The 23,794-nt window shown below is 42.4% G+C and overlaps 1 protein-coding gene and 1 long non-coding RNA gene across 3 annotated transcripts in view; both read left to right on the top strand.

Moving 5' to 3' along the window:
* The first annotated feature begins 7 nt into the window (after positions 1–7).
* On the top strand, positions 8–15,713 carry LOC138813984 (putative methyltransferase-like protein 21E). Its single transcript, XM_070002646.1, has 5 exons — positions 8–86; positions 1,485–1,603; positions 8,129–8,295; positions 9,369–9,486; positions 14,991–15,713. Exons 3-5 carry the CDS (start codon positions 8,173–8,175, stop codon positions 15,392–15,394), a joined length of 645 nt encoding a protein of 214 aa, XP_069858747.1. The 5' UTR covers positions 8–86; positions 1,485–1,603; positions 8,129–8,172; the 3' UTR covers positions 15,395–15,713.
* Positions 15,714–20,385: 4,672 nt separating this feature from the next.
* Positions 20,386–23,794, top strand: part of LOC138813493 (uncharacterized) — a 90,541-nt gene continuing 87,132 nt past the window's right edge. For both annotated transcript variants that reach the window (XR_011367820.1, XR_011367819.1), the window contains exons 1-2: positions 20,386–20,656; positions 21,303–21,422. This is a non-coding gene — a long non-coding RNA (uncharacterized lncRNA). The remainder of the gene's footprint in view (positions 20,657–21,302; positions 21,423–23,794) is intronic.

The raw sequence follows: 23,794 nt of genomic DNA, 5'->3' as shown, positions 1-23,794 counted from the left end.
TGTGTAGCATTTGAGAGATGATAATGAAGTCACCTACATCGAGAAATCTGTGAAGTCATCACTGATGGACCCAGAAGTTCAAGGAGGTAAATAACTATTTCTCCTTATAATCTAGGAAGGCAAACAATAGACTAGCAGTGTCCTTTGAAGTCTTTTTTTTTTTGGGGGGGTCCGGTTGTGGGGCCTGAACTCTGGGCCTGGGCGCTGTCACTCAGCTCTTCAGCTCAAGTCTAGTGCTCTACCACTTGAGTCATAGCACCACTTCTGGCTTTTTTCTTTTTGCTTATGTGGTGCTGAGGAATCGAACCTAGGCCCTCAGGCATGCAAGGCAAGCACTCTACCACTGAGCCACCTTCCCAGCCCTCCTTTGAAGTCTTGAGAGGAGATAGGATTTTTATGAATTGCATAGTATGCCTTGTGTTTCCACACATGAAAACAGCTCCAATCTACTAAAATATTCTACTGCACACTTATGTTAGAGAAATTTTGACAGACAATAAATTAAATATATAGGTGTACTAAGAGTTTTTCTTTGATCTGTTAAAATCGAATAGCTTTTAAAAAATGCTGTACACTGGGCTGGGAAGGTGGCTCAGTGGTAGAGTGCTTGCCTTGCATGCCTGAGGCCCTGGGTTCGATTCCCCAGCACCACATAAGCACAAAGAAAAAAAGCCAGAAGTGGCGCTGTGGCTCAAGTGGTAGAGTGCTAACCTTGAGCTGAAGAGCTGAGGGACAGTGCGTAGGCCCAGAGTTCAGGCTCCACGACTGGACCCAAAAAAAAAAAAAAAAAAAAAAAAGATGAAATTTCTTAACTGAGATACAAGTGTTCATATTTCTGAGACAGATTAAGAGAATTGCTATGTGTTAGTAGAGCAGTTTTAATAAAATTAAAATTATCTTGGTTTGTCTTTCTCTTCCTTCTGATCTGGGCACACTGTAGATGTTTTCTAAGAATTATAGTCCATTTTTTTTTTCTATTTTGGCATTACCAGGTAGCTTCTACCTAGGTAACCATTGCTTCTGGCAGATAGAGTTGGGTGCATGCCTGGAGTTGGCTTCAATAGCAACAGTTCTACTGTTGTGATTCTTGCAAACATAAACATTTAAGTTGTAATCATATAGAGAATCCAGCCATTTAGATCATTTGAATGAAGACAAGGTTCTAGGTGGTGTTTGAATAAAATTATGTCATTATCATTACCATTAGTAACAATTCTTGATTTCAACTGTGGTTGACAATTTGACAAATGACAAAGGAATTTAAAGTTCAAGGTAAGATTGAGACAAAACTAGGATAGAAATATTTTGCAACATAAACAAGCATACTCCATCACCATCTATTAGGCAAATAAACGAAGGGGATTAAGTGTGTGTCATTGCAGGTGGCTTTTTCTTGGCAAGTGTTCCGGCAAGTGGAGGAACACTCAGTCCTCTCTAGTACTGAAGGATGTTGATTTGATCTGTCTTAACTCTTTTATACTTAGTATCTTGCGCTTGGAAAGGATGGAGTGAACTCAGAGCTCAGTTCTCGTATTTCAACACTGTCGTGAAGATCTGAGAATTATAAGATGCCATTTATATACAGATTCAAACTAGGACTAGGGTGAGTGCTAAGAATTCCTCTCTATTTCTAGCGCTACATGATAATCTAAGTTGTCTAAATCCTCATCCACATATTCCAAAGAAGTGGTGTTTCTTGCCCATTGCCAAGAGCACCTCTCTAGCTGTTAACATAAGTAGCAAAGTGTTATAGAATTATAACTCCAAGGTGCAGACTCCCCCTTGCCTCTCCTCCCGCCCCCCCCCAACACACAGTTCAGTATTCCCATGAACAACAGCTCCAGTTTGTGGCTCTGGCTGACTGACATGGCACATGCCACCTTGTGTCAGTTTAGGTCCTTCTAGAAATAATGCCAGAATGGCATTGGACATGGAAAGAATTGATTTTGTGCGAATGTCTATGTGGACGTTGCGATTACAGCATAGGTCTTCCACAGGGGGGAGGTGAGGGAGATGGATAGGTGGGCCAAAAGGGGCCTCCAGCTGCAACATGGCTAATTGGAAGTGCCTGAGCACCAGCTGACCACAGGGGAGTGGCCAGGGTGTGGTGTGGTGGCTTTCCTTGGCAGTCCTGGAGCTGAAGGTACAGCAGTTGGTACTGTTGCGCAGCTGTTCTTGCAGAAAGATTGCAATCAGCAGTACAGCTCATGGCCCACGTGTCAAGCCACAGATAAGCACCAATCACGAATGCTCTCCTCCTCAAATTTGCCCCTCCATCTAGCATATCCCTGGCTATTCAGAAACCCAGACTCATTTCCACTGCCTCCTTTTCCTTTGCATCTTCACTCATTACGTCCTGTTTTACTTCCCTAACAGATTTCCATACTCCTCATTCTATTTTCAGCACCAGTTTCTTTGACTCTTGGTCTTCCGTGTTTCTTCTCTTGTGTGCTGTGTTGCCTTTAATTGTCGGTCTTTCCAAATGTTCTTTATACTTTCTAGATCTTTTCCCACACTGCAGTTTGCATGTTTTTTTTTTTCTTCAAACTCAGATCTTACCACACTTGTCTTTTGTTTGAATTCTTCAGTGCCTCATTGTTTCATCGAGACTTAGTATGGCTTGAAGTATTTTATGTAGTGCGGCTACCCCCACTTATTCTCAATTATAATTCTCAAGAGTCTTCCAGCAGGCTCTTGTGCATATCATTCCTATATTTGACATGTCTTCCTTACCTTATTTGGCTGGCAAGCTCATAATCACAAAGGCTCAGGTAATTCTTTGCTGAACTCTCTGAGATGTAGGACTTTCTATTTTCAAATGATCGATTCTGCATTGTTCTGTCTTCATCGCCACAGTGCCCGGGTGCTCAATAAATGAGTGAATGAACACATTAGATGTAATTAATGTCTATTACTGCTCATCGGTGATGCTGTGGTATTTCTGGTCACACTCAGTTGGCTCCCTGTAGGACCTAGTGCAATGCTCTCATGGATGTCTCTCAAAAGGGTTCCTATCAGTCTTTATTGAGTTGGGTAAATAGGAACTATGACTTTCATGAATAATATTGCCTTAACAATATAAGGATGTTTAAGTAATTCTAACACAGGTTAAGCAACTTATCAGACTGTATCCAAAGCAATATATTAATAGCACATAATGTGAGCATCATTCATCAACATACTAAAAAATTAATAACTGACCTGAGTAAGTGTATACTGAGTTTTCACGTTTTATATTAAAAATAACTGCCAATCTGCCTCACATATCTTCAGAACTCAGGCCTGCCCCTGCTCCCAAAGCACACAACTGCATCCATAGCTCCTCTGCTCTGGGCTACTGCCTTTATTGCCGCCCTTTCTCTAGATTTTTGTAGCATCTTTTGAACTAGCTTCCGAATCTTAGTCCTTTGGCTCCTGATGCCAGATGTACTTCTTAAGTATCATATCTAAGCTGGGCATTGGTGGCTACTAGGAGTAGCTACTCCTAGCTACTCAGGAGGCTGAGATCTGAGGATCACGGTTCAAAGACAGCCCGGGTAGGAAAGTCCGTGAGACTCTTATCTCCAATTAACCACCAGAAAACAGAAGTAGAGCTATGGCTCAAGTGGTAGAGTGCTAGCTAGAGTTCAAAAGCTCAGGGATAGTGCCCAGGCCCAGAGTTCAAACACAACTGACAAAAAACAAAGCAAAACAATCCCCCCCAAACCAAAACAACAACAACAAAACCAACAAAACTTACGTATCACATCTAATCATGTCTGTCCTTGCCCCAACGATCTCTATCAGCTCTTCTTCACCTTACAGAAGAAAAATCATTATTCAATATATGTCTGATTCTACCAGCATCCTCAGAGTGATGTTCTACAGTGAAACCAGATGTACCTTGGCTTCTTCCTGCCCCCTAGTGCAAGTATTTCTTTAGGATACTTCTCATGAGTTAGGGAATCCATGCTGCTTGTGCAACACTCACCAAAATTCATTGACATTTGTACTGTTAGATCCAAGTACTAAACTTTGAGTACAATTAATTTAGGCTCCTTTTTATTTTCTACCAACATTCTGAGCAGTCTCAGGAAAAGATTAATTTTGTTTCATTGGAAAAACAAACTATAAGATTGTTTGGTCTACTTGATTAGTTATAGACTCTGTACATTTCTGAAATCTCAGGAATTCATTTCAACACAAAGTTTGAGATCTTGACATTGCTGGGTTGTTCACAAGTGTTAGCCTGTGACCATTTACTAGTCCAAAAATGTCTTTAACATCTGTTTTTTTCTTTTTCTTTTTTAAATCTGTACATATTTCTGAAAAGCACATGACATTTGACTTTGAAGAAAAGATCCAGTTGAATGACAGACTCTTTCACTTAGTAGAGTGATTCTTAACTTTGACAAGTTTTCATGACAGTGCTCAAATGGAAGCTTGAATTCAGCTGTCATAGCTATTAAAGAATTAATGTTCTCTTCCTTCTTTTTTTTGGGGGGGGTGTATTTCTGTGCTTTGACCCTTTCATTTACTATTGTTCTTTCTGACCTTAAAGTGATAAAAGAGAAAAATACAGACAGAGCTTCTATTTGTGAAGTCTTGCTGCCATCCATCCCTATGGTCAACTCACTGTTGAATTCTCCTCAAGAAAATTATCATTGTGAGAGAATCTTGCTAATTTTCATTTTATTCTCTTTTTGCAGAGTACCTGGTAGATTTTTAACCCAGTATTCACAAAGATTAATAGCAAGGATTGTAAGACTTTTTCTTATATGAAAATGCATCAGAATGCATATATAAGTCCAAGATAGTAACATCATTGTAATTCTTTGTCTCAGTGATGGTTTCATTATGATCTTTCAGGATTTACCTTACAATATTAACTGGATAAAACAGTATTCTAACATCAGAGTAGGCAGCTTTTGTTTAAAGGTATAGACACCAGGAGTTTTCTGCTTTTTCTTCAGGGAGCCAGGGACATTTTGTTCAGTTTTATTTGTTTGTCTTGTGGCCTGAATGCCACAAGAAAAGGAGAGAACAGATGCAGAAAAATTCTTCAGAAATATATATTAGATAATATGTATGATAATGCTGCTTGATTTTGGATGCAATTCCTCTGTAGATCTTAAAGCCCAGTACTAACTGGGTGCTGGTGGCTCACGCTTATAATCCTAGTTACTCAGGAGGCTGAGATCTGAGGATAATGGTTTGAAGCCAGCCAGGGTAGAAAAGTCCCAATGAGACTCTTATCTCTAATTAACCATTCAAAACACCAGAAGTAGCGCAGTGTCATAAGTGGTATAGTGCAAACCTTGAACACAAAGAGGCTCGGGGACAGCTCCTAGGCCCTGAGTTCAAACCCTGCAACAGACCAAAAAAAAAAAAAAAAAAAAGGCCAAGCACTATCTGTTAAGGCCAAGCACTATCTGTTAGTGCATTAATCATTTCAACATTCAATTCCATATCAATAAACAGATAGTCATACACTGTGGGGAACATGTTCTTTATAAATTGTGTCTGGAACATAGATCCCTCCACTCTACTACAATAATGAGATGTAATATTACTGCTCTTTCTGTTATATTCCCATGATGAGATTCTTGTCATCAGCCTTGACATGGATGGTATTATATTGCTAGCCTGTGCTGTTCAATGTGTCTTTTGATTTAATTAAATAATGACAATAGTTCCCTACTCTGTAGAAGTTTGGGAGGAAGTCATGTGATTTGTAGGGCTCTACTGGGCTCAAGTTCTGCTCTCAGGTCTGCCTAGCAGCAAACACAAATAACTGGGAGGTGGCTCCCAGAAGCTGAGCACTCTGCCAGCCATGGATTCTGTGCTTTGTTTCTGCTGCCATCCTCAGGCTCTTAAGACTTGCTCCTTGCCAGGAAATGTGATAACACTAACCAGAATATCCTTAACTGTCCCACCCCCCTACAGCTTTAATGGCTCACAGGTCTACCTGAGAACTCATCCACACCCAGGATGGTCTAGCACGGACATTGAAGACACAGGCATCCCAAGACTGTGACCCACAAGTCCCCAGAGTAACTCAATCGCAAACAATAGGCTCCCCTCTCAAGATGGCGTCCCACTGATGCTTACTGAGAGAAGGGGAGTGACAACACGTCTTCCTTCTCTGAATTGAGCCCGCCATGAACAGACACTCATATTAATCCATACTCTGGGTTTCAGGCTTGCAGGAAGTGTGGACTTAACCCTACTTTTAAAATTGCTGGTCTATTGCTCTCTTGCCAGGGCCATCTGTGGTTGTGTGAGCTGAGGGTTCTGCTTCTCTCCATTGCCTTTCTGTTCCTCCACAGTGTGCGGACGTCCTGACACTTGTTTTGTGGTGCCCGATGCTCTTCCTTTTTCTCTTCAGATGCCCTTCCTCTTTCCTTGTTACTTGACTTGTTATGTCGTCAGAGAGGATGCTTCTATTCTGCCTCATCCCTGAGCCAAGTTGTTTTAAGCAGCTATATTTAATAGATTTTGATTTCATGCTATTAATTATGGCGACTCTCTTATGGAATGCCTGTATCATACATATATTATTTAAATACAAGAGTACTATTATACAACATCAATTAACTTTATTCAACCAGTTAATGCTTTCTGTATGATACAAGATCATTCTAGGTATCTAATTAGATTTAAATTACTATATCCAGTGGAGAGAGTTGTGTTCTTTAATAATGTATATGTAGAGTGTAGATAGAGTATATCGTAATTAATAGTGGATATGGTTGTTTCCTAAAATCACCTTGAAAATTCTTTATCTTAGAAGTATATATAGCTTTCATTTACAACAACCTCATGTATATTTTAAAGTTTATTATTATTATTATCATTAGTATATCATCATTATCATTATTTACTGGGGCCTGAACTTTTAGCATAGGTGCTGCCCCTGAACTTTTTGTGCTCAAGGCAACTATTCTACCACAGCACCACTTCCTGCTTTTTGTGATTAATTGGAGATCAGAGTCTGACAGATTTTTTTCCTGACTGGGCTGGCTTTGAACCATGATCTCCAGATCCTTCTGAGTAGCTAGATTTACAGGTGTGAGCCACCGACACCCAGCTAAAATTGTATTTCACTTATAAAACAGTATGCAATTATGTTTTCCTTTCCTTATGAAGACAAATATGTAGCCATTATCAAAAAGAAATGGCTAGCTTTATTCAGATAGACAGAGAGTCAGATCATTTGTTGTCATCCACTTGTTAGCAGCAACAACAATCTAGCCAGCTGTCCTTTAGGGGACCGTCCCATGTCACAGATGTCAGATTGTTCCAGTAAATATTCACTGGCAAGTTTTTTATATCAAAGACTGGAACTTTAGGAGATGCTCCTGGGATATAGTGTACTGTAACATCTATTAATCCCCGGTATGTTAGGTGACTTGTCAAAGCAGTGCTACACTTACAAGCAGTAGGCAAGGAGACCCGGAGAGGACACACTCAGTTAAAGGTCAAGGAAGCAATTAATGTTCACTGCTTTTCCCTGCAGAATGTCCACAGCAAACTTTGCCACCCTACTCCTGCAGTCTCAGCAAACTAAGTGAATATAGTGAAATGAAAGTTAAAGTTCACAAAAATGTATTTCCAATATTATTTAGTTCCTGGAGTTCTTCCTGAATGTGAATGCTTGCAGTCATTTAAGAAATGTAGTAGCATTTATTAGAAAAGATCGATCTTGATGAAAAAAAAACCTCCAAAACTCACCTTTCTGTTTTCTCTGTATGTCCATAGAGGGTCAGCATTTGTGGTAGTGGGAGTGTGGGGTTGTAGACAGGTCCTTTCCCGTGGAATGTAGCTCAGCTGGGAGCCATTTGGGGCCTACTTGGTTTTGTCTGGACCCTAAGCAATGTCCATACTCCCCCTCCCCCACCCACTTCTTCCATCTCTCATCCCCGATTCATTTAATATGGTTGAGATGGCTAGTGATAATACCAACTTCAATAAAAATCTGATGTTGACACCCCAGTAGGCTTATTTGTGAGATATTTTGAAGAGTTTTATTTCGTCTGCCCTCAATAAATAGGCATAAGTGACGTAGACTAAGAAATGTTGCATTTCCATCAGACTCTTCTCATTGTGTACGGGGCTACAAACACAATCACTAACTTTTTCTTTGCAGAGGCCGAGGAAGAGCATGATGACACTCGAGTGGTCAGAGAGATCATGGCGAGATGTTTTATTCCTGCATTGGTAACCACCATTTCCTGGGAAGGCTTTCATTTTGTGGGTCATGAGATTCGGATTAAAGAAGCCACGGATTGTTATGGAGCTGTTGTTTGGCCCTCGGTATAATTCCTTCTAAATTTACTTTCCATATGTTTTCCAGTCAGTTTTTTTTTTTTTTTTTTGAGTCCGGACGTGGGTCCTGAACTCTGGGCCTGGGCACTGTCCCTCAGCTCTTCAGCTCAAGGCTAGCGCTCTACCACTTGAGCCACAGCACCACTCCGGCTTTTTTCTTTTTGCTTATGTGGTGCTGAGGAATCGAACTCAGGGCCTCAGGCATGCAAGGCAAGCACTCTACCACTGAGCCATCTTCCCAGCCCCTCCAGTCAGTTTTAAAGTTCATTTTTGTATTGTACTTGGAATGGGACATCACCTTGTAGAGCTCTAATCTGTGACCTCAAAGAACACTAAAAATTTGACATTGTTTTCACCAATTACTTTTAGTTAATCACATTTATAGGTTAAATAAAAATGCTTATTACTTTCAGTTTTTTTTTAAATGAGTTAAGCCTCTACTTCTTTACCAATGGCCCCATGAAGGGCAATCAGACTCAACTTGGAAATGACTAGTGTTCTAGAGGTTGCTTTCTTTAATGGTAATTAGACTTAAGCCACTGCACTGTATACTCTTAGTTATTTCTGACTTTCCTCTCAATAACCCCCAAGGAATTTTTCTTTTCTTTTTTTTTTGTATTGGTTGTGTGGCTTGAACTCTGGGCCTGGGTGCTCTCCCTGAGCTCTTCAGTTCAAGGCTAGTGCTCTACCACTTGAGCCACAGCTCTACCTCCAATATTCTGGTGGTTAATTGGAGATAAGAGTCTCACTGACTTTCATGCCCGGGCTGGCTTGGACCCATGATCCTCACATCTCAGCATCTAGAGAAGCTAGGATTACAGCCATGAGCCACTGGTGACCAGCTTCCAAGGAATTTTTCTAGCTAAAAAAATACTGAACCTATGAGAAGATTTATTTCTGGTAGTCATTTCTGGAATGATGTATATAAGCATCCACAAATATACTGCTACTCAACATGTGCACACATGTGTATCATAATCATGGCATCTATTTAATCTATTAGTGTTTAATTTTCTGTTCTTTCTTGCTACTAAACAGCCCTCCTTTTTAACATTTCATAGGCTCTTGTTTTATGCTATTTCCTGGAAAAAAATGCAAAGCAATATAATATGGTTGACAAGAATGTGATTGAAATTGGAGCTGGCACAGGATTGGTTTCCATTGTGGCAAGTTTACTTGGTAAGTAGGTTTTTAAAATTTTTTATTGTGAAAATACTGTACAGAGGGCTTACAATTACATCAGCAAGGTAATGAGTACATTTCTTATCAAGCATTGTTGCCTCCTCCTTTGTTTCCCCTTCCCATCCCTTCCCATCTGCCCCTGCCTCCGCCCAACTAGGTATTTTTTATGTAGTGTTGGGGGCGGTGGAGGTGGTCAGAGAATTTAATGATCCAATATTACTCGTCACTTTAGTGACCCAGATTTATTTGTAAATTCTTAGTTACATAAATGGGCTTATCAAGAAGCTGTTTATCAATGTTAAACATCTCTTCCTTGATTTCTTTCCAGAATTTTCTATGTAAACAGTGTTGCTTCTTTCCATGCAGTAAGAAGTCACAAATCTAATCTGAAATATACAGATTGGGAGATGATTTCAGCATCTGGAATGATAGAGGAGATGTATGAAATTCTGGACTTAGACAGTCAATAGTTGCCAATTCTGATGTACTTTAGATTTGAGGACTATTTCAGCGTTCTATAGATCCCTTTTGGATCTTGTACTCCTATTGTGTGTGTGTGTGTGTGTGTGTGTGTGTGTAGGTCCTGGGCTTGACTTCAGGGCCTCGGCTCTGTCCCTGAGCTTTTGTGCTCAAGGCTAATACTCTACCACTTGAGCCACAGCTACACTTTTTTTTTTTTGGTAGTTTTTTTGAGACAAGAGTTTAACTTTCCTGCCTGGGCTGGCTTTGAACTGTGATCCTCAGATCTTAGCCTCCTGAGTACTAAGGGTGAGTCATCTGTTCCCAGCTCTGTAGTCCTATATTTTTAATTAAAAAATCATTTGTTAGAATCAGGGAGAAATTATATGAAAATCACACATCTGCTTCTAATCTTAAGTGTTTGTCCCTGGATTTATTTTCTCAGTTCATTTCCATTTTTCTTCTATGATCCCTAGTACTTTCACTAAATGTGTGATGGTCTCTATGAATGTTGGAGTCTATTTCAGTTCAGTCTTTGTTGTGATTATCTATTCCATTGCCTTAATTTAGCTACCTTCTCTGATTCGTGCTAACCAAATCTGTCTTGATTTCTTTAATCTTCAGAAGTACACACCTGCCACTCTGAAATCTTGAGAGGAATTCAAGATTTAGCAATTTACAACTTTCTAAACACTGGAAAAATAATAATAAGACCCTTGAAGTCCGTGTGTGTGTGTGTTGTGTGTGTGTGTATGTGTGTTGTTTGTGTGTGAGCTTTTTGATCCCGAAACGGAATTTATGTTTTGGGAAGTCATTTATTCAGTTAGGAAGAATTGATTCCTTTGGTGTATTTGTCTAACTTGAAACAAATATCAAATAATGGGAAATTTGTTTAGCTAGTATTCTAAAAGTGTTGATGTTTACCTTTCTAGATGCAATGACCTTAAATTTAATAGTTGGGTAATTTATATTTAGTATGAGCTTGGTATATTCCTTATCATGGTTTTTAAAAAAATTTTATTGAAAATGATAGGTCTTTCTATATTAGAATTCAATGGTTCACATTTATAGGCTTCTAACAACGATATGCTATTTGCTTTCCCCTTTAATGTATGATAAGAAATATTAAGAGAAATTTGACATGTAGCTGAAGAATGGGTTCTAATTTGTTCTGATCAGTCTAGACGTCTAGTTCTGGCTTTGTATTCCTTCGTCTAGCCTGTGCTTGTCTGATGCTACAGAATTGGCCAATTCTAGCTTTTAAAAAAAATTATTATTTTCTTGTAAAGATGCTGTATGGAGAGGTTACAGTTACATCAGTAAGATAATAAGTACATTTCTTGCTTGGCATTGTTACCCTCTCTTTTGTTTTTCTCCCACCAAATCTAGCTTTATTTACAGGTTATTTCCAGGCTGTGCTACTGCTTGAAGTTCACTTTAAGGACCAAATTTCTATGAATTTGTTTCTGCTAAATTTCTGCCTGAAAATGACCACTACTATTTAATTATAACCCAGAAATCATTGCACTGTCTTCATCTAAGCATTCTGTCTTGTGGCGGTGACCTCTGGCTTTATGACCACTATACATGTGTGGCTAGAATTTAAACATATCTGGATGGGACAATGCACACTTATGATGGAGTTACATCATTCACCTTGGGAAAAACATGGATGCCATGATATTATCATGTAACTCATTGAAAAGTATTCTTTCCTCCCCTGTGGCTCATATGAGCACTTCCTGTACAACCAGAGGATGACGAGTGTTCCATGAACCTATTTGTTCCATATGACCGAAGTTCAAAATCTTATACGAAAGTAACAGTTTACCTTTTATCAATGACTTTGGATTTTCCTAATGAGGTAACCAAATATTTAGAAGTTCCCTCTCAGTTATTTTTCTCCCTATGGTAGGTAAATAGAAAAATATCACCACCACCACCACCAATAACAACAACAAAAAAGAGACCAAACCCTAGGAGAACAGAAAGTATAGTGGTATGCATGGATAGTAGTCCCCCTCCCTCCTTTCCTCCCTCCCTCCCTGCCTTCCTCCCTCCCTCCTTTTCTCTTTATTTCTCATTCTTTTTCTTTCTTTCTATCTTCCTTTCTTTCCATTTTCTCCTTACCCCTCTCTATACCCCTCCCTCCCTCCCCCATCTCTCTTTCTTTCTTTCTTTCTTTCTTTCTTTCTTTCTTTCTTTCCTTCTTTCTTTCCTTCCTTCCTTCCTTCTTTCTTTCTTTCCTTCTTTCTTGTCGCTACCACCTCGACCACCAAGGAAGACGCGACACCGAACTCTTCTCTCTGCAGTTTATTCAGGACCTTTTAGCTTCCTCCCTCCCTCCTTTTCTCTTTATTTCTCATTCTTTTTCTTTCTTTCTATCTTCCTTTCTTTCCATTTTCTCCTTACCCCTCTCTATACCCCTCCCTCCCTCCCCCATCTCTCTTTCTTTCTTTCTTTCTTTCTTTCTTTCTTTCTTTCTTTCTTTCTTTCTTTCTTTCTTTCCTTCTTTCTTTCCTTCCTTCCTTCCTTCTTTCTTTCTTTCCTTCTTTCTTGTCGCTACCACCTCGACCACCAAGGAAGACGCGACACCGAACTCTTCTCTCTGCAGTTTATTCAGGACCTTTTAGTAATCTTCTGACCCCAACCCCGGGGAGAATTCCCCACAGCCTTAAGTACCCGCTGGGTAGCCAACCCTGATACGCCACGTGGGAACCACCAATAGGTTCAGGTGCGGAAGCAAGCTAGATTCTTTGCCTTAGCCATATAAGGAGTTGTTTACCACAGAGAGCACTTGCCATCGGGAAGGCGGAGGGCGGAAGCCGGCGCCATCTTCTAGGTGCGGCCTCTCGCAGCTCTCTACAGTTCCCCCTTTTTTGTTTAAAGAACACAGATGAGAACAGAGGTCTGATCCCTGTTGTGCAATTGCAAGGACTGCATACAAGCCTTCTCCCAGAGGGCGCCTTCTCTAGGGATGACTCAGCCTGTCCATTGATTCGTTTTTCACAAGGACGGGAAAAGGCGAATCGAACCCATGTGCAATCAAACATGTTCTCCTCGAGGGCAAAACTCATGCCTCTCGACTGCAGTACTTTGGCTTTGCAATCTGTGTTCATTGTTTTAGGGTGGCAAGCCATGCTTGGGGGGACTGACCTGCTCCAATGGCTGTAAAGGCTTGGATAATCATGGCTGCAATGCGACGCTGAGAACCTCTAATTTGGCAAATTTTGCACCACAGACATACCAAGGAGGCTAACACCAGGAGGCCTGTCAGGGCTCCCAAACCCGCCCATTCCTTAAGATGATTCATAGCAGCAGCGGAGATCCATGAAGATAACCCCTCCGCCAATCCAGCATCCACTCTGGTCGAGTTCACCATGACGATGGCAACCCTGAGCTGTTCCATCAGGCTGTCGAACTCCCCAGTTCAATTACCTAAAAGATAACTAGACAACTGTTTAGACAAATTTGCAGCATTTTTTGAATAGGTTTTTTCCGGGGCCTGAACTCTGGGCCTGGGTGCTGTCCCTCAGCTCTTCAGCTCAAGGCCAGTGCTCTACCACTTGAGTCACAGCGTCACTTCCGGCTTTTTTCTTTTCTTTTTGCTTATGTGGTGCTGAGGAATCGAACCCAGGGCCTCAGGCATGCAAGGCAAGCGCTCTACCACTGAGCCACCCCTTCCCAGCCCCCTACTTTCCCAGCTCCTTCCGATCTTTCTTCCTACAGCATTTCTAGGGCGGCCTGACCATTCTCTACCGCCTCACTGCAGCGCTGGTCCTCAAGACAGCCTCTTATCAATTTCCATATTGGTCTCACTCTGCTCTTAAGCGTTCCTTGTTCAGAGGCAAAATCTAGGTCCCTCCCTAGTTTCTCCCAAGAGGCCACCGTGAGGCTTCCGGAGACAGCGAACCACGGGGCAACGATGTCACATTCATCCAAAAATCTCTCTAAAGTACTTTTTTATTTTTAACTTTTTTGAGTGCAGTAGCTCATTGAGAGCCAAGAAAATTGGGTGCGAAGAAGAAGCGCCCATGTTTTAAACATTTAAAGCTGGTAAACAAACTTTTACTTTTACTTTTGGCTACTCTATTGACTAGCCCCGGGTTCTCTCTCTCTCTTTCTCTCTCTACAGAGAAGAGCAAAAATCCCCCCCCCCACTCTTGTCGCAGATTCCCCTTTTACCTGGGAACTTATCCCCCGCTCTTGTCACGGATTCCCCTTTTACCTGGGGACTTATCCCCGCTCTTGTTGCGGATTCCCCTTTACCTGGGAACTTACCCCCACTCTTGTCGCGGATTCCCCCTTTACCTGGGAACTTACCCCCCCCCTCTTGTCGCCGATTCCCCCTTTTACCTGGGAACTTACCAGTGCACCACCCTGACCGCAGAGAGTTCTGAGTCCTTGTTGGGGTTATGGCTGAGTCCCCATACGGGCCACCATGTGTTGCTACCACCTCGACCACCAAGGAAGACTCGACACCGAACTCTTCTCTCTGCAGTTTATTCAGGACCTTTTAGTAATCTTCTGACCCCAACCCGGGGAGAATTCCCCACAGCCTTAAGTACCCGCTGGGTAGCCAACTCTGATACGCCACGTGGGAACCACCAATAGGTTCAGGTGCGCGGAAGCAAGCCAGATTCTTTGCCTTAGCCATATAAGGAGTTGTTTACCACAGAGAGCACTTGCCATCGGGAAGGCGGAGGGCGGAAGCCGGTGCCATCTTCCAGGTGTGGCTGCACGCAGCTCTCTACTTTCTTTCTTTCTTTCTTTCTTTCTTTCTTTCTTTCTTTCTTTCTTTCTTTCTTTCTTTCTTTCTTTCTTTCTTTCTTTCTTTCTTTCTTTCTTTCTTTCTTTCTTTCTTTCTTTCTTTCTTTCTTTCTTTCTTTCTTTCTTCTGCCTTAGCATCCATTATGAAAGAAATGGCTTTTCTGAAGGTACTGACTGTCCTTTCTTTTGTGTGAAGTGCAGAGTGTATCTGAAACATAATTGTTTAACTTAGTTCCAAGAGGGTTACTTTTCTCCCAACCTTTGTTTCCCAGGTGCTCGTGTGACCGCCACAGACTTGCCTGAATTACTTGGGAACCTGCAGTATAATATTTCTCGAAATACCAAACTGAAATGCAAGCACCTACCTCAGGTGAAAGAACTCTCCTGGGGTGTAGCTTTACACGAGAACTTTCCCCGGTCTTCTCATAATTTTGACTATATTCTGGCTGCCGACGTTGTCTATGCTCATCCTTTCCTGGAAGAACTCCTTGTTACCTTTGACCATCTGTGCAGAGAAACTACCATTATCCTTTGGGCCATGAAATTCAGGCTGGAGAAAGAAAACAAATTTGTTGATAGATTTCAGGAGCTGTTTGATTTGGAGGAGATTTCCAGTTTCCCTAGTCTGAACATTAAATTGTACAAAGCTATGAAGAAAAATCGAAGGAGTGCTTAAAATCCTCAAAGACATGGAAACATCAAGGCAGTTTCTAGTAGATTGGTATTTTAAAGAAAACCGTGAATTGAAGGACCTTGAGTTTCCTAAAAGTAAATAATTATGTACCCAAACACACACATTCTCTTTCCCCACTACACCAATATAATATTGTTCTCTAAATTTGCCTTATCCTAGACAAATATTTCCCCATATAGAAGAGGTGTGCCTGTAGGATTGTAGTAATGTACTCCCTATTTCTCTCCATTGGCACTTAGGGCCACTTACATGGTAACAGGAGCCTGCTCTAAGTCATACTATGTGGTCCTTGTGCTCCTCATCCTCCTACAGCACTGTTTATTGTTACGTTAAATAAATGTTGCACTTATTTTTTTAATGTATAATTGCAAAATTATACTTTGATAATGCTATCTCTTAAATGGATTTTGTTGTTAGTTCTTGTTTGGGGTAGGGCGGCGGGGGGTGGGGTGTCTTGAACTCTGGGCCTGGGCGCTGTCCCTCAACTCTTCAGCTCAAGGCTAGCGCTCTACCACTTGAGCCACAGCACCACTTCTGGTTTTCTGAGTGGTTTATTGGAGATAAAAGTCTCATGGACTTTTTCTGCCTGGCTGACTTTGAACTGTGGTCCTCAGATCTCAGCCTCCTGAGTAACTAGGATTACAGATGTGAGCCACTGATGCCTGGCCTGTTAATTCTTTTATACCTTAGCTTATATCATTCTCTCTTTAGAAATAAATACATTGGCTGTAGTGGGATCCACAAACATATCTGAAAAAGCAGATATATAATATAATGGTGAGTGTTAGACCTTTGTGGTTTTCATTGGTGCCTGTGAGAGGTGGGGTCACCTCTGCTTGGTTGGAGAGGTCTCTGGCATAACCTTAGTTAATTCACAGATCAGCTAAGGGTGGAATATGAGGTTGTGGGCATGGCATTTCCTTCTATCAAATAAAAAAATACATGGAGACAAGGTAAAAGCATTGGAGATGCTGAAGGAGTCCTTCCCTCCCTCCCTCCTTCCCTCCCTCCCCCCTTCCTTCCTTCTTTCCTTCCTTCCTTCCTTCTTCCTTCCTTCCTTCCTTCCTTCCTTCCTTCCTTCCTTCCTTCCTTCCTTCCTTCCTTCCTTCTTTCCTTCCTTCCTTCCTTCCTTCCTCATTTTCTTCCTTCCTCCTTTCATTCCTTTCTTCTTTTCTTTTTTGGTACTAGGGATCAAACCCAGGACGTTGTACTTGCTAGGCAAGAGCTTTGCCACTGAGTTACATCCCCACCATTCTTGTTTTATTTTTAAGGCAAGTAAAGTATATTTGTTTCACAGAATCAGAAATAAACATAAAAACTTTGGGTTGAAGATATATTGAGCAATTTAGGCTTTTAATCGCAATAAGCAGACATATGGCTGGTTTGAAAGTGTAAAGCTCATTAAAGCTCATCTGATGAACATATAGACCTTAGAGATGAGAATGAAGTCTGAAGTAATGGGAAACAGTGCAAATGAAGAAAGAATTAAGACTGGGTTGGGTCGGGCGGCACTTCCTCCATGGTGTCCCCAGCTGGGTTGTCACTATGCCCTTGGGGGTTCATCCTTCTTTGTTGATGTCACTCAGCATTGCGCACAGCTGAGATAATTTCCTGGGACCCTGAGCTGTTGGCCAGGATGCAGATACTCTGCAGTGCAAGTTTGGGGGTGAGCGATTTCTTAGGGCTACCTCACAATCATTCTTTAGACTTCCATGGAGTTTTGTAATCTCCACAGTCTGTTACTTCCACCATTACTGAATCCCTGCACCTCTTCTGAGAAGGACAGTAATGTCATTGTCCCCACTGAGTTGATCAGGAACGAGGCTGAGAGGCCCTGGCCACCCACTGCACAGGGTGTGCTGGGACAACATGGACACTCAGAAAGATATGTAACTTGTGTTTGAAAAAACTCAGAATTGTTCCTCCTTAAAAGGATTCTTTCATTTCCCACCCGGTGTGTCAGGGAAGGCTCACACAAGATGTGACTTTGGGGCAGAGGGAAGGAGGGGAGGGAAGGAGGGGAGGGAAGGAGGCAGGAAGGAGGGAGGGAAGGAGAGGAGGAAGGAGGCAGGAAGGAGGGAAGACAGGAGGGAAGGAGGGTGGGAAGGAGAGGAGGAAGGAGGCAGGAAGGAGGGAAGACAGGAGGGAAGGAGGGAGGAAAGAAGAGGAGGGAAGGAGGGGAGGAAAGGAGGCAGGGAAGGAAGGAGGGAGGGAAGAAAGAAAGGAGGGAGGGGAGGGAAGGGTGCTCCAGGCAAGCGGGAGGGTCCTGTAGACTCATAGGCTGTGTGTTTGCTGGGGTGAGCAGGGAGGTGGGTGAGCTCTGAAGTAAGATTGTTGTGAGGGGGGCAGCTCATAGGGGGAGGTGTGGTGGGATCGCCTCCCGGAAACAGGCCCTGGGACGGGCTGTGACGTGCTGGCAGTGCCATGGGGGTGGAGATCTGTATAAAAGAGTATAAGGGGACAGCCAGAGGCTGAGATCTAGCCGCCACACCGCCCGGCCTCCGCCTCCTTGCCCTCAGTGGATCTTGAGCGGCCTTTGCGGTGGTCCTGGCTGGAGGAAGCCTCTGGGCCTGCGTGACCACCTGTGGTCAGCGCTTGGGCTAGGCTGTCCTGGGAAGACCCGTGGCCTTGGAAGAGGTGACCATTCAGCCGAGGCCGTTCCTGCGGATGGTGACAGCTGTGGGCTGGGTGCCAGCAGCACTCGCAGCCAGCAGTGGTGATGCGTCATTCTGAAGGTCTGGGCAGCACACCGCATGGCCTCGTGGGCTCTGGGAGGAACTTGGGCTTCTCTGCAGTGGTTCTGAATAGAGGACTGAAGCCATGGTGCTGTAATAACCACTGGGGACCACATTCTGAGACTGGCCTGTAGAGCCTGGTGTGTGTGTGTGTGTGTGTGTGTGTGTGTGTGTGTGTGTGTGTATGTGTGTGTGTGTGTGTGTGTGTGTGCACATGTGCATGTGTGTGTCAGCCATCCAAGCAGAGGACAGCAGCTGAGTGCAAAGTGTGCACTTTGACATTCATGAGATCTGAGACACATGTAAATTGATAATTGCCTTTTGAGGTTCTTCTCCTTTTCTACTTCTATTAGAATCTATCATCTCTGGAAACTATGTATTTAATACCACGGTAGTTTTACAATCAGGCAGCTGAGTTCCAAGTTTCTAGAAGTTGCTTCAGAGGCATCTAGGGGTGGGCATATTGTGGGTACAGCAGTAGGGACCATGGGGGTAACAAGTAAATAAAATGGATCCCTTGCTAAAACAGCATTTGAGCATCATCCTGAAGTTATTTTTAGGTAGACTAGATATGTCCTTTCAAAGGCAGTGTAAGGATCCAATGGACCATATGGTTCTTTAACGTTTCTCTTTCTCTCCTGTCACATTGTCAAGCATACAGTCCCATATCCATTGTTTAATTCTGTTTATAGCATCCACTTGTGAATTTTCACACCCACCCCCACACACCAAGCCTCTCTGGTCTCACTGCATTCTGTGTGCTTGTCTACCCTTTCATCTTTTCACTGAAGCTTCTCTATACTTCTCCAGGCTGATTTTACAGTAATTCAATTTCAAAAATACTAATTTAAGTAGGCCCTTTCTATCTTACAGTATCTTCCTTGCCTGGATAGGAATTGATTTGCTAACTTCAATCCCAAGGGATCATACAGTGAACTGTTGACCCTTTGTATCTGGTTTTGACAAGTTACACTATGTTATTAAGGAACTTGGCCCAATTCTTGCAGTAACTATCTAGGCTTCCAATAGAATGGACAGACTGATCGTGAAGGTTTTAATAGAGGTTAGCACAGAATAGTTATTGCCCCTTGGAAAACAAACCAACCAGTGAGTGATACTTTGTAGCTAAAATGGCATGAAGGTAATCAGGAAATTTAGGTCTCCAGACAATATCAACTGACTTTAGGAAATTAAGTACTGCACTAGAATCTCTGTTTTAGAATTTGGCAATATATCTTTTTTATACCAACTTTGCTAGAAATAAAAATGTTTTCCCATTTCATATCCATATTCTACTTTCTCTTTTTTGGATGAAGAATAGGGGGTATTGGATAGTCTCCTAACAACCAGATTAGAGCCAATAATGAGAAGTCATTATAGTGGAAAGAAAACCACTTGGAAACAATAAAATAGGACATTCCATTTTTCTTTAGGACTCAAATTCCAGGAAGTTGGTATTCTCTGAGAACATCTCACCTTTAAAGACCATGTCTACATGGTTTTAAGCAGTACCATTTGAATAAAAGATAACTTGCCAATATTCTTTGGAAATGAAACAGGTCTACCTGGAGATTGGTATAAGATTTGCTTATAATAACTTGAAAACAAGCCAGGACTCTTGGATTCTAGATATAAAAGGATTAACACCAGTAAATCAGCTAAGTAATCTTATTGGTAAGATGGAGTGAAAATGATTGCATAGTATTTCTTCTTTTTATTTTGGCTTCCATGAAAAAAGTATATGTATATATGTATATATGGAAGAAATAAACGGGGTCAGATATGTACATTTTGAAACCACATTGTAAAGCACTAATAGGAAATAAAATTGGCATTTTGCAAAAATGTGTGGAGGCCTCGAGCCATATCAAATACAAACATTACAGGCATTTCTTGAAGTGTGCATGTGGACCTAGTTCTTTAAGTCTTCTGTTGTGAGCCCAGAAGTGACTCCAAAGTACTTCCACAATCCAGTTTTGTTATTTGAGTTTGTGCATGTTATTTGAGTGTAGCATTATACCTGAAAGTCCAATGTCAGTATTTGCTCTGTTCCACACAAAATCAAATCCAGTGTTCTGTATACTTATGTGGTGGTATTAGTGCAACAGAATACCTTAGATTGGCATCAATTAGTTCTGAAGTTATGTTACAGTCATTACTAGGGATCCCTGTGTATCAGCATTTACTCGGATGGCATCTAGCTGTGTTGTATTTAGATGGCTGAGCATACAAGATCAGCTGCTTATTCTGTTGAACTAACCCTTGGCCTCTATTATAAACAGTGCTTTTATTTTCCGAGTTCAAAGGCAGGTTTTCTTTTTTTCTTAGTTCTTTCGGCCTTTTTGTTTTAAAGCAATTGCCTTTCTTTGAGTTAGGCAAGTTTTGGAATGAACACCATTAAGGATTTTTGAAAGGTTCGTTAAAATGGAGATGGATGTCTAGAGAAGATTTGTGATGAGGAGCATTAATACGAGACAAAAGAGGGCACACTGGTATCTGCTGCTAACTGGTAATATTTTACCTTTCAAAAATTTATTGCTTGGCTTTCTGAACAAATGCACAAGCCGAATAGTCTGGAAATAACTTAATAGCTGTTATTTCATGGTGTCATGGATGCTAGCCAGGTATTATTCCATAGTGTCACAAATGCATTACACAAGTCTTTGAAAATCAGAGAATTGCTAAATATTAGACTTTGTAGTTTAGGTTTTGAAATTTCCTTTATTTTAAAAAAATCCACAGCCTATTAATGCTTACTCTCTTCTTTGCTTTAATTTAAATTATGAGCCTTTTACTTTCACTCTGTGTGTGTGTGTGTGTGTGTGTGTGTGTGTGTGTGTGTGTGTGTTTGTGAGAGAAAGAGAGAGAGAGAGATGATTTAATTTGGGTTCTCTTATCCAGTGCTATGATTTAATTTGGGTTTCTTATCTCTTTCTGTGCCTTTGTTGGTAGAGTGTAAATCACAATGACAAAGGTTGTCCCTTTGTCATAAAGCATCATAAATAAGCCCAAAGGACAGGCCATAAAAATGTAGGAAAATTTTAGATTAAAAAACATGAGTAATGTTTCTACCCACCTGGTGTTTGGGGTAAAAGTACAGTTTACAACTAGTAAATTATTAACACTCTTGTACCAAAGATGTTCTCCTTCCTTAGGATCTCTGTGACTAATGACCACTCAGTTAAAGAATTAGAAGGATGTTAAAAGTGATGAACAAATCTTATGACCATGTATTGGAAAGAGGAATTGAAGAACATCTGTAGAGCATTTTGGGGGTAAGGATAAAGTACTTGAGTCCTAATGGGAACAGATTTATTTCTTTATTTTTAAGAAACAGCTCAAGGACATTTAAAGGTGAGTGCTTCAAGAATGTAAAAATAGGGCCTGGGAAGGTGTCTTAGTGGTAGAGTGCTTGCCTCGTATTCAGGAGGTCTTGGGTTCAATTCCACAGCAACACATAGGCAGAAAAAAGCCAGAAGTGATGCTGTGGCTCAAGTGATAGAGCGCTCACCTTGAGCTGAAGAGCTGAGGGACAGCACTCAGGCCCAGAGTTCAACCTCCATAACTGAAAAAAAAAAAAAGCAAAAATAATGCAATACTTTCCTCTTTCCTTAGATTTTTGGCTTTTCTTCTTTAGAAGGCCATTATATGGTTGTCACTCTTTCTTGCAACCCACACTGTAGCAAGCGGTGGCTGCAGACACAGCTGTGAACAAGGTGGCCAGGCCCATTCCTCCTGGAGGCGATTAAGCTAATGTTGCAAACTGGTGGCCAGGTGGAGGTACCAACCCTGGTGGGTGAAAGTTGGGCAATCGAAGCAGTAGACTGCCCATCGCCAGCAAAGGGCCAGGGCTGTGGAGAAGTAGCCTGTAGCTTTGTAAGGGAGGTAGAGGAGGAGAACAGAGAAACGGGAAGAGACAGATCGGGGCAGTAGGGAGGCATGCTGACTGCTGAAGAGGCAGTGGAGCATGACCTATCTGAAATGCTTGCTTGGAAAATCGTAGCTTCGGTTCCCTCTTGTTGAATAATCACTGCCTGTCATGGAATGCCCGCTGCTTTTGTGTCTGCGGTAGAGATGTCCTGTGTTTGGGCCCTTGCTGGACATCCCCAGGGCCTGGCTTACATGTGGGGATACTGAGGCCTGGGGGGAGGAAGCGTCTTCTTTGAGGTCACTGGTGAGTGGTGTTGGGCTGCTGTCTGAAGCACCTGCTCTTCTTACGATGTTGTCCTGGAGCTCCGGGGAAAATCCTAGACTTGAATCTTAGTCCGCTTCATTGGGAGCTGCAAATTAATGAATTTATTTGCCTTCTGAGCTCAAATTCGCCTAAGTAGCCTTACCTGGAAGGATGGACGCCTTCCATAGTACAGCTCTCGAAGAATATGACTTCTTAAACGTGCGACTACACAGCAAAGGTGCAAGTACTTTTTTTTTTCCTGGTCTTGGGGGCTTGAATTCAGGGCCTGGGCTCTATCCCTGAGTGTTTTCTTTTCTTTTTTTCCCCCTTTTTCTCTACCACTTGAACCATGGTTCTACTTCCAGCTTTTTGGTGATTAATTGGACATAGGAGTTTCACAGGTTTTTCCTCTTCTGGCTGGTTTTGAATTGGAATTTGCTGGCCTCAGCTTTCTGAGAAGCTAGGATTACAGGTGTGAGCCACTGGTGCCTGGCTCAAACACATTTTATAGTTGCAAGGGATATTGGACACATATTAAAGACTTAGGATGATCTCAAAGCAGCCAGTGAGGGACATACAAAAGGCATAATGGAGGTGGAAGCTGAAGCCGGTCCTTGTGAGCCACAGCCGGGGAGGAAGGACGTGAAGGAGATGTCCTCAGGTGACTTTTCAGTGGAGAAAGCCAGGAGGGGGTGGGGGTGCCCTTTAGCACATCATCTGATATGCCTGTGACAGGCCTGTGAAGCAGGCTGCTGTTTGTAGGTCGGTTACTAGGCAGTGATTCGAACAGCCTCAGCAGAGTCAAACCCTGGGGTAAGATGAGGCCACCGGTTTCTGGAAAACACCTTCCAGCAGGTTCTCAGGGACTGGCTAGGGCAGCCCTGGGCTCAGACAGCCAAGGAGGAGGGCAGAGGGGCTCTACAGGAGCTGGGAGCCTTCGGCAGCACAGCGCTTGCCTAAATAGAAATGGCCCCTGGTGTCCATGGGCCTCAGCTTGATCCAGGGACAGGCTCCGTGCTCCTGGAAGGCGAAGGGTGCTGAGCAGGCCTTCCTGCCTGGCCGGAGCCCTCTGACAGGTGGCAGGTATAAGCGGATGCTGAAGAAGGTTGCTCTGAGTGCTTCCATGACGTCAGAGGAGGTGGCTGTATGAGGTCCAGGATAGGACTGTGCCAATTGCTTCTGGCTGGAAAGCCACAGAAGGTTCTAGAGCTGGGAGAAGAGAAGATGGTGTGTTCAGACATCTGATAGGAAGTGACCACCTTGGCCAGTCACCATCTCCAGGGCAGGATGGAAGGGCAGCGTGTCATCATCCTATTTATTGTGTGTGCTCTTCATTGATTTCCATGCTGACCAGCAGCCCCAGATTTCCGTCTCTGTGGAGCAAGTGCAGCAGATGGAGTTTGCTAACTAAAGGGGTCGAAGCCAACCTCTGGAGACATTTCAGTTCACCTGTGAATGCAATCTATCTCGATA

The sequence above is a fragment of the Dipodomys merriami genome, unplaced genomic scaffold (assembly GCF_024711535.1).
Source record: "Dipodomys merriami isolate MVZ:Mamm:240054 unplaced genomic scaffold, mDipMer1.0.p SCAF_6, whole genome shotgun sequence".
NCBI lineage: Eukaryota > Metazoa > Chordata > Mammalia > Rodentia > Heteromyidae > Dipodomys > Dipodomys merriami.
Note: the sequence above shows the minus strand (reverse complement) of the source record. Positions and strands in the feature narration are given on the sequence as shown.

Excerpts from the sequence above, each read along its gene's own strand:
- LOC138813984 (XM_070002646.1), top strand. The coding sequence starts at position 8,173 with ATGGCGAGATGTTTTATTCCTGCATTGGTAACCACCATTTCCTGGGAA. Across the intron at positions 8,296-9,368 it reads GAGCTGTTGTTTGGCCCTCG|GCTCTTGTTTTATGCTATTT; the intron begins GTATAATTCCTT and ends AACATTTCATAG. Across the intron at positions 9,487-14,990 it reads CATTGTGGCAAGTTTACTTG|GTGCTCGTGTGACCGCCACA; the intron begins GTAAGTAGGTTT and ends TTTGTTTCCCAG.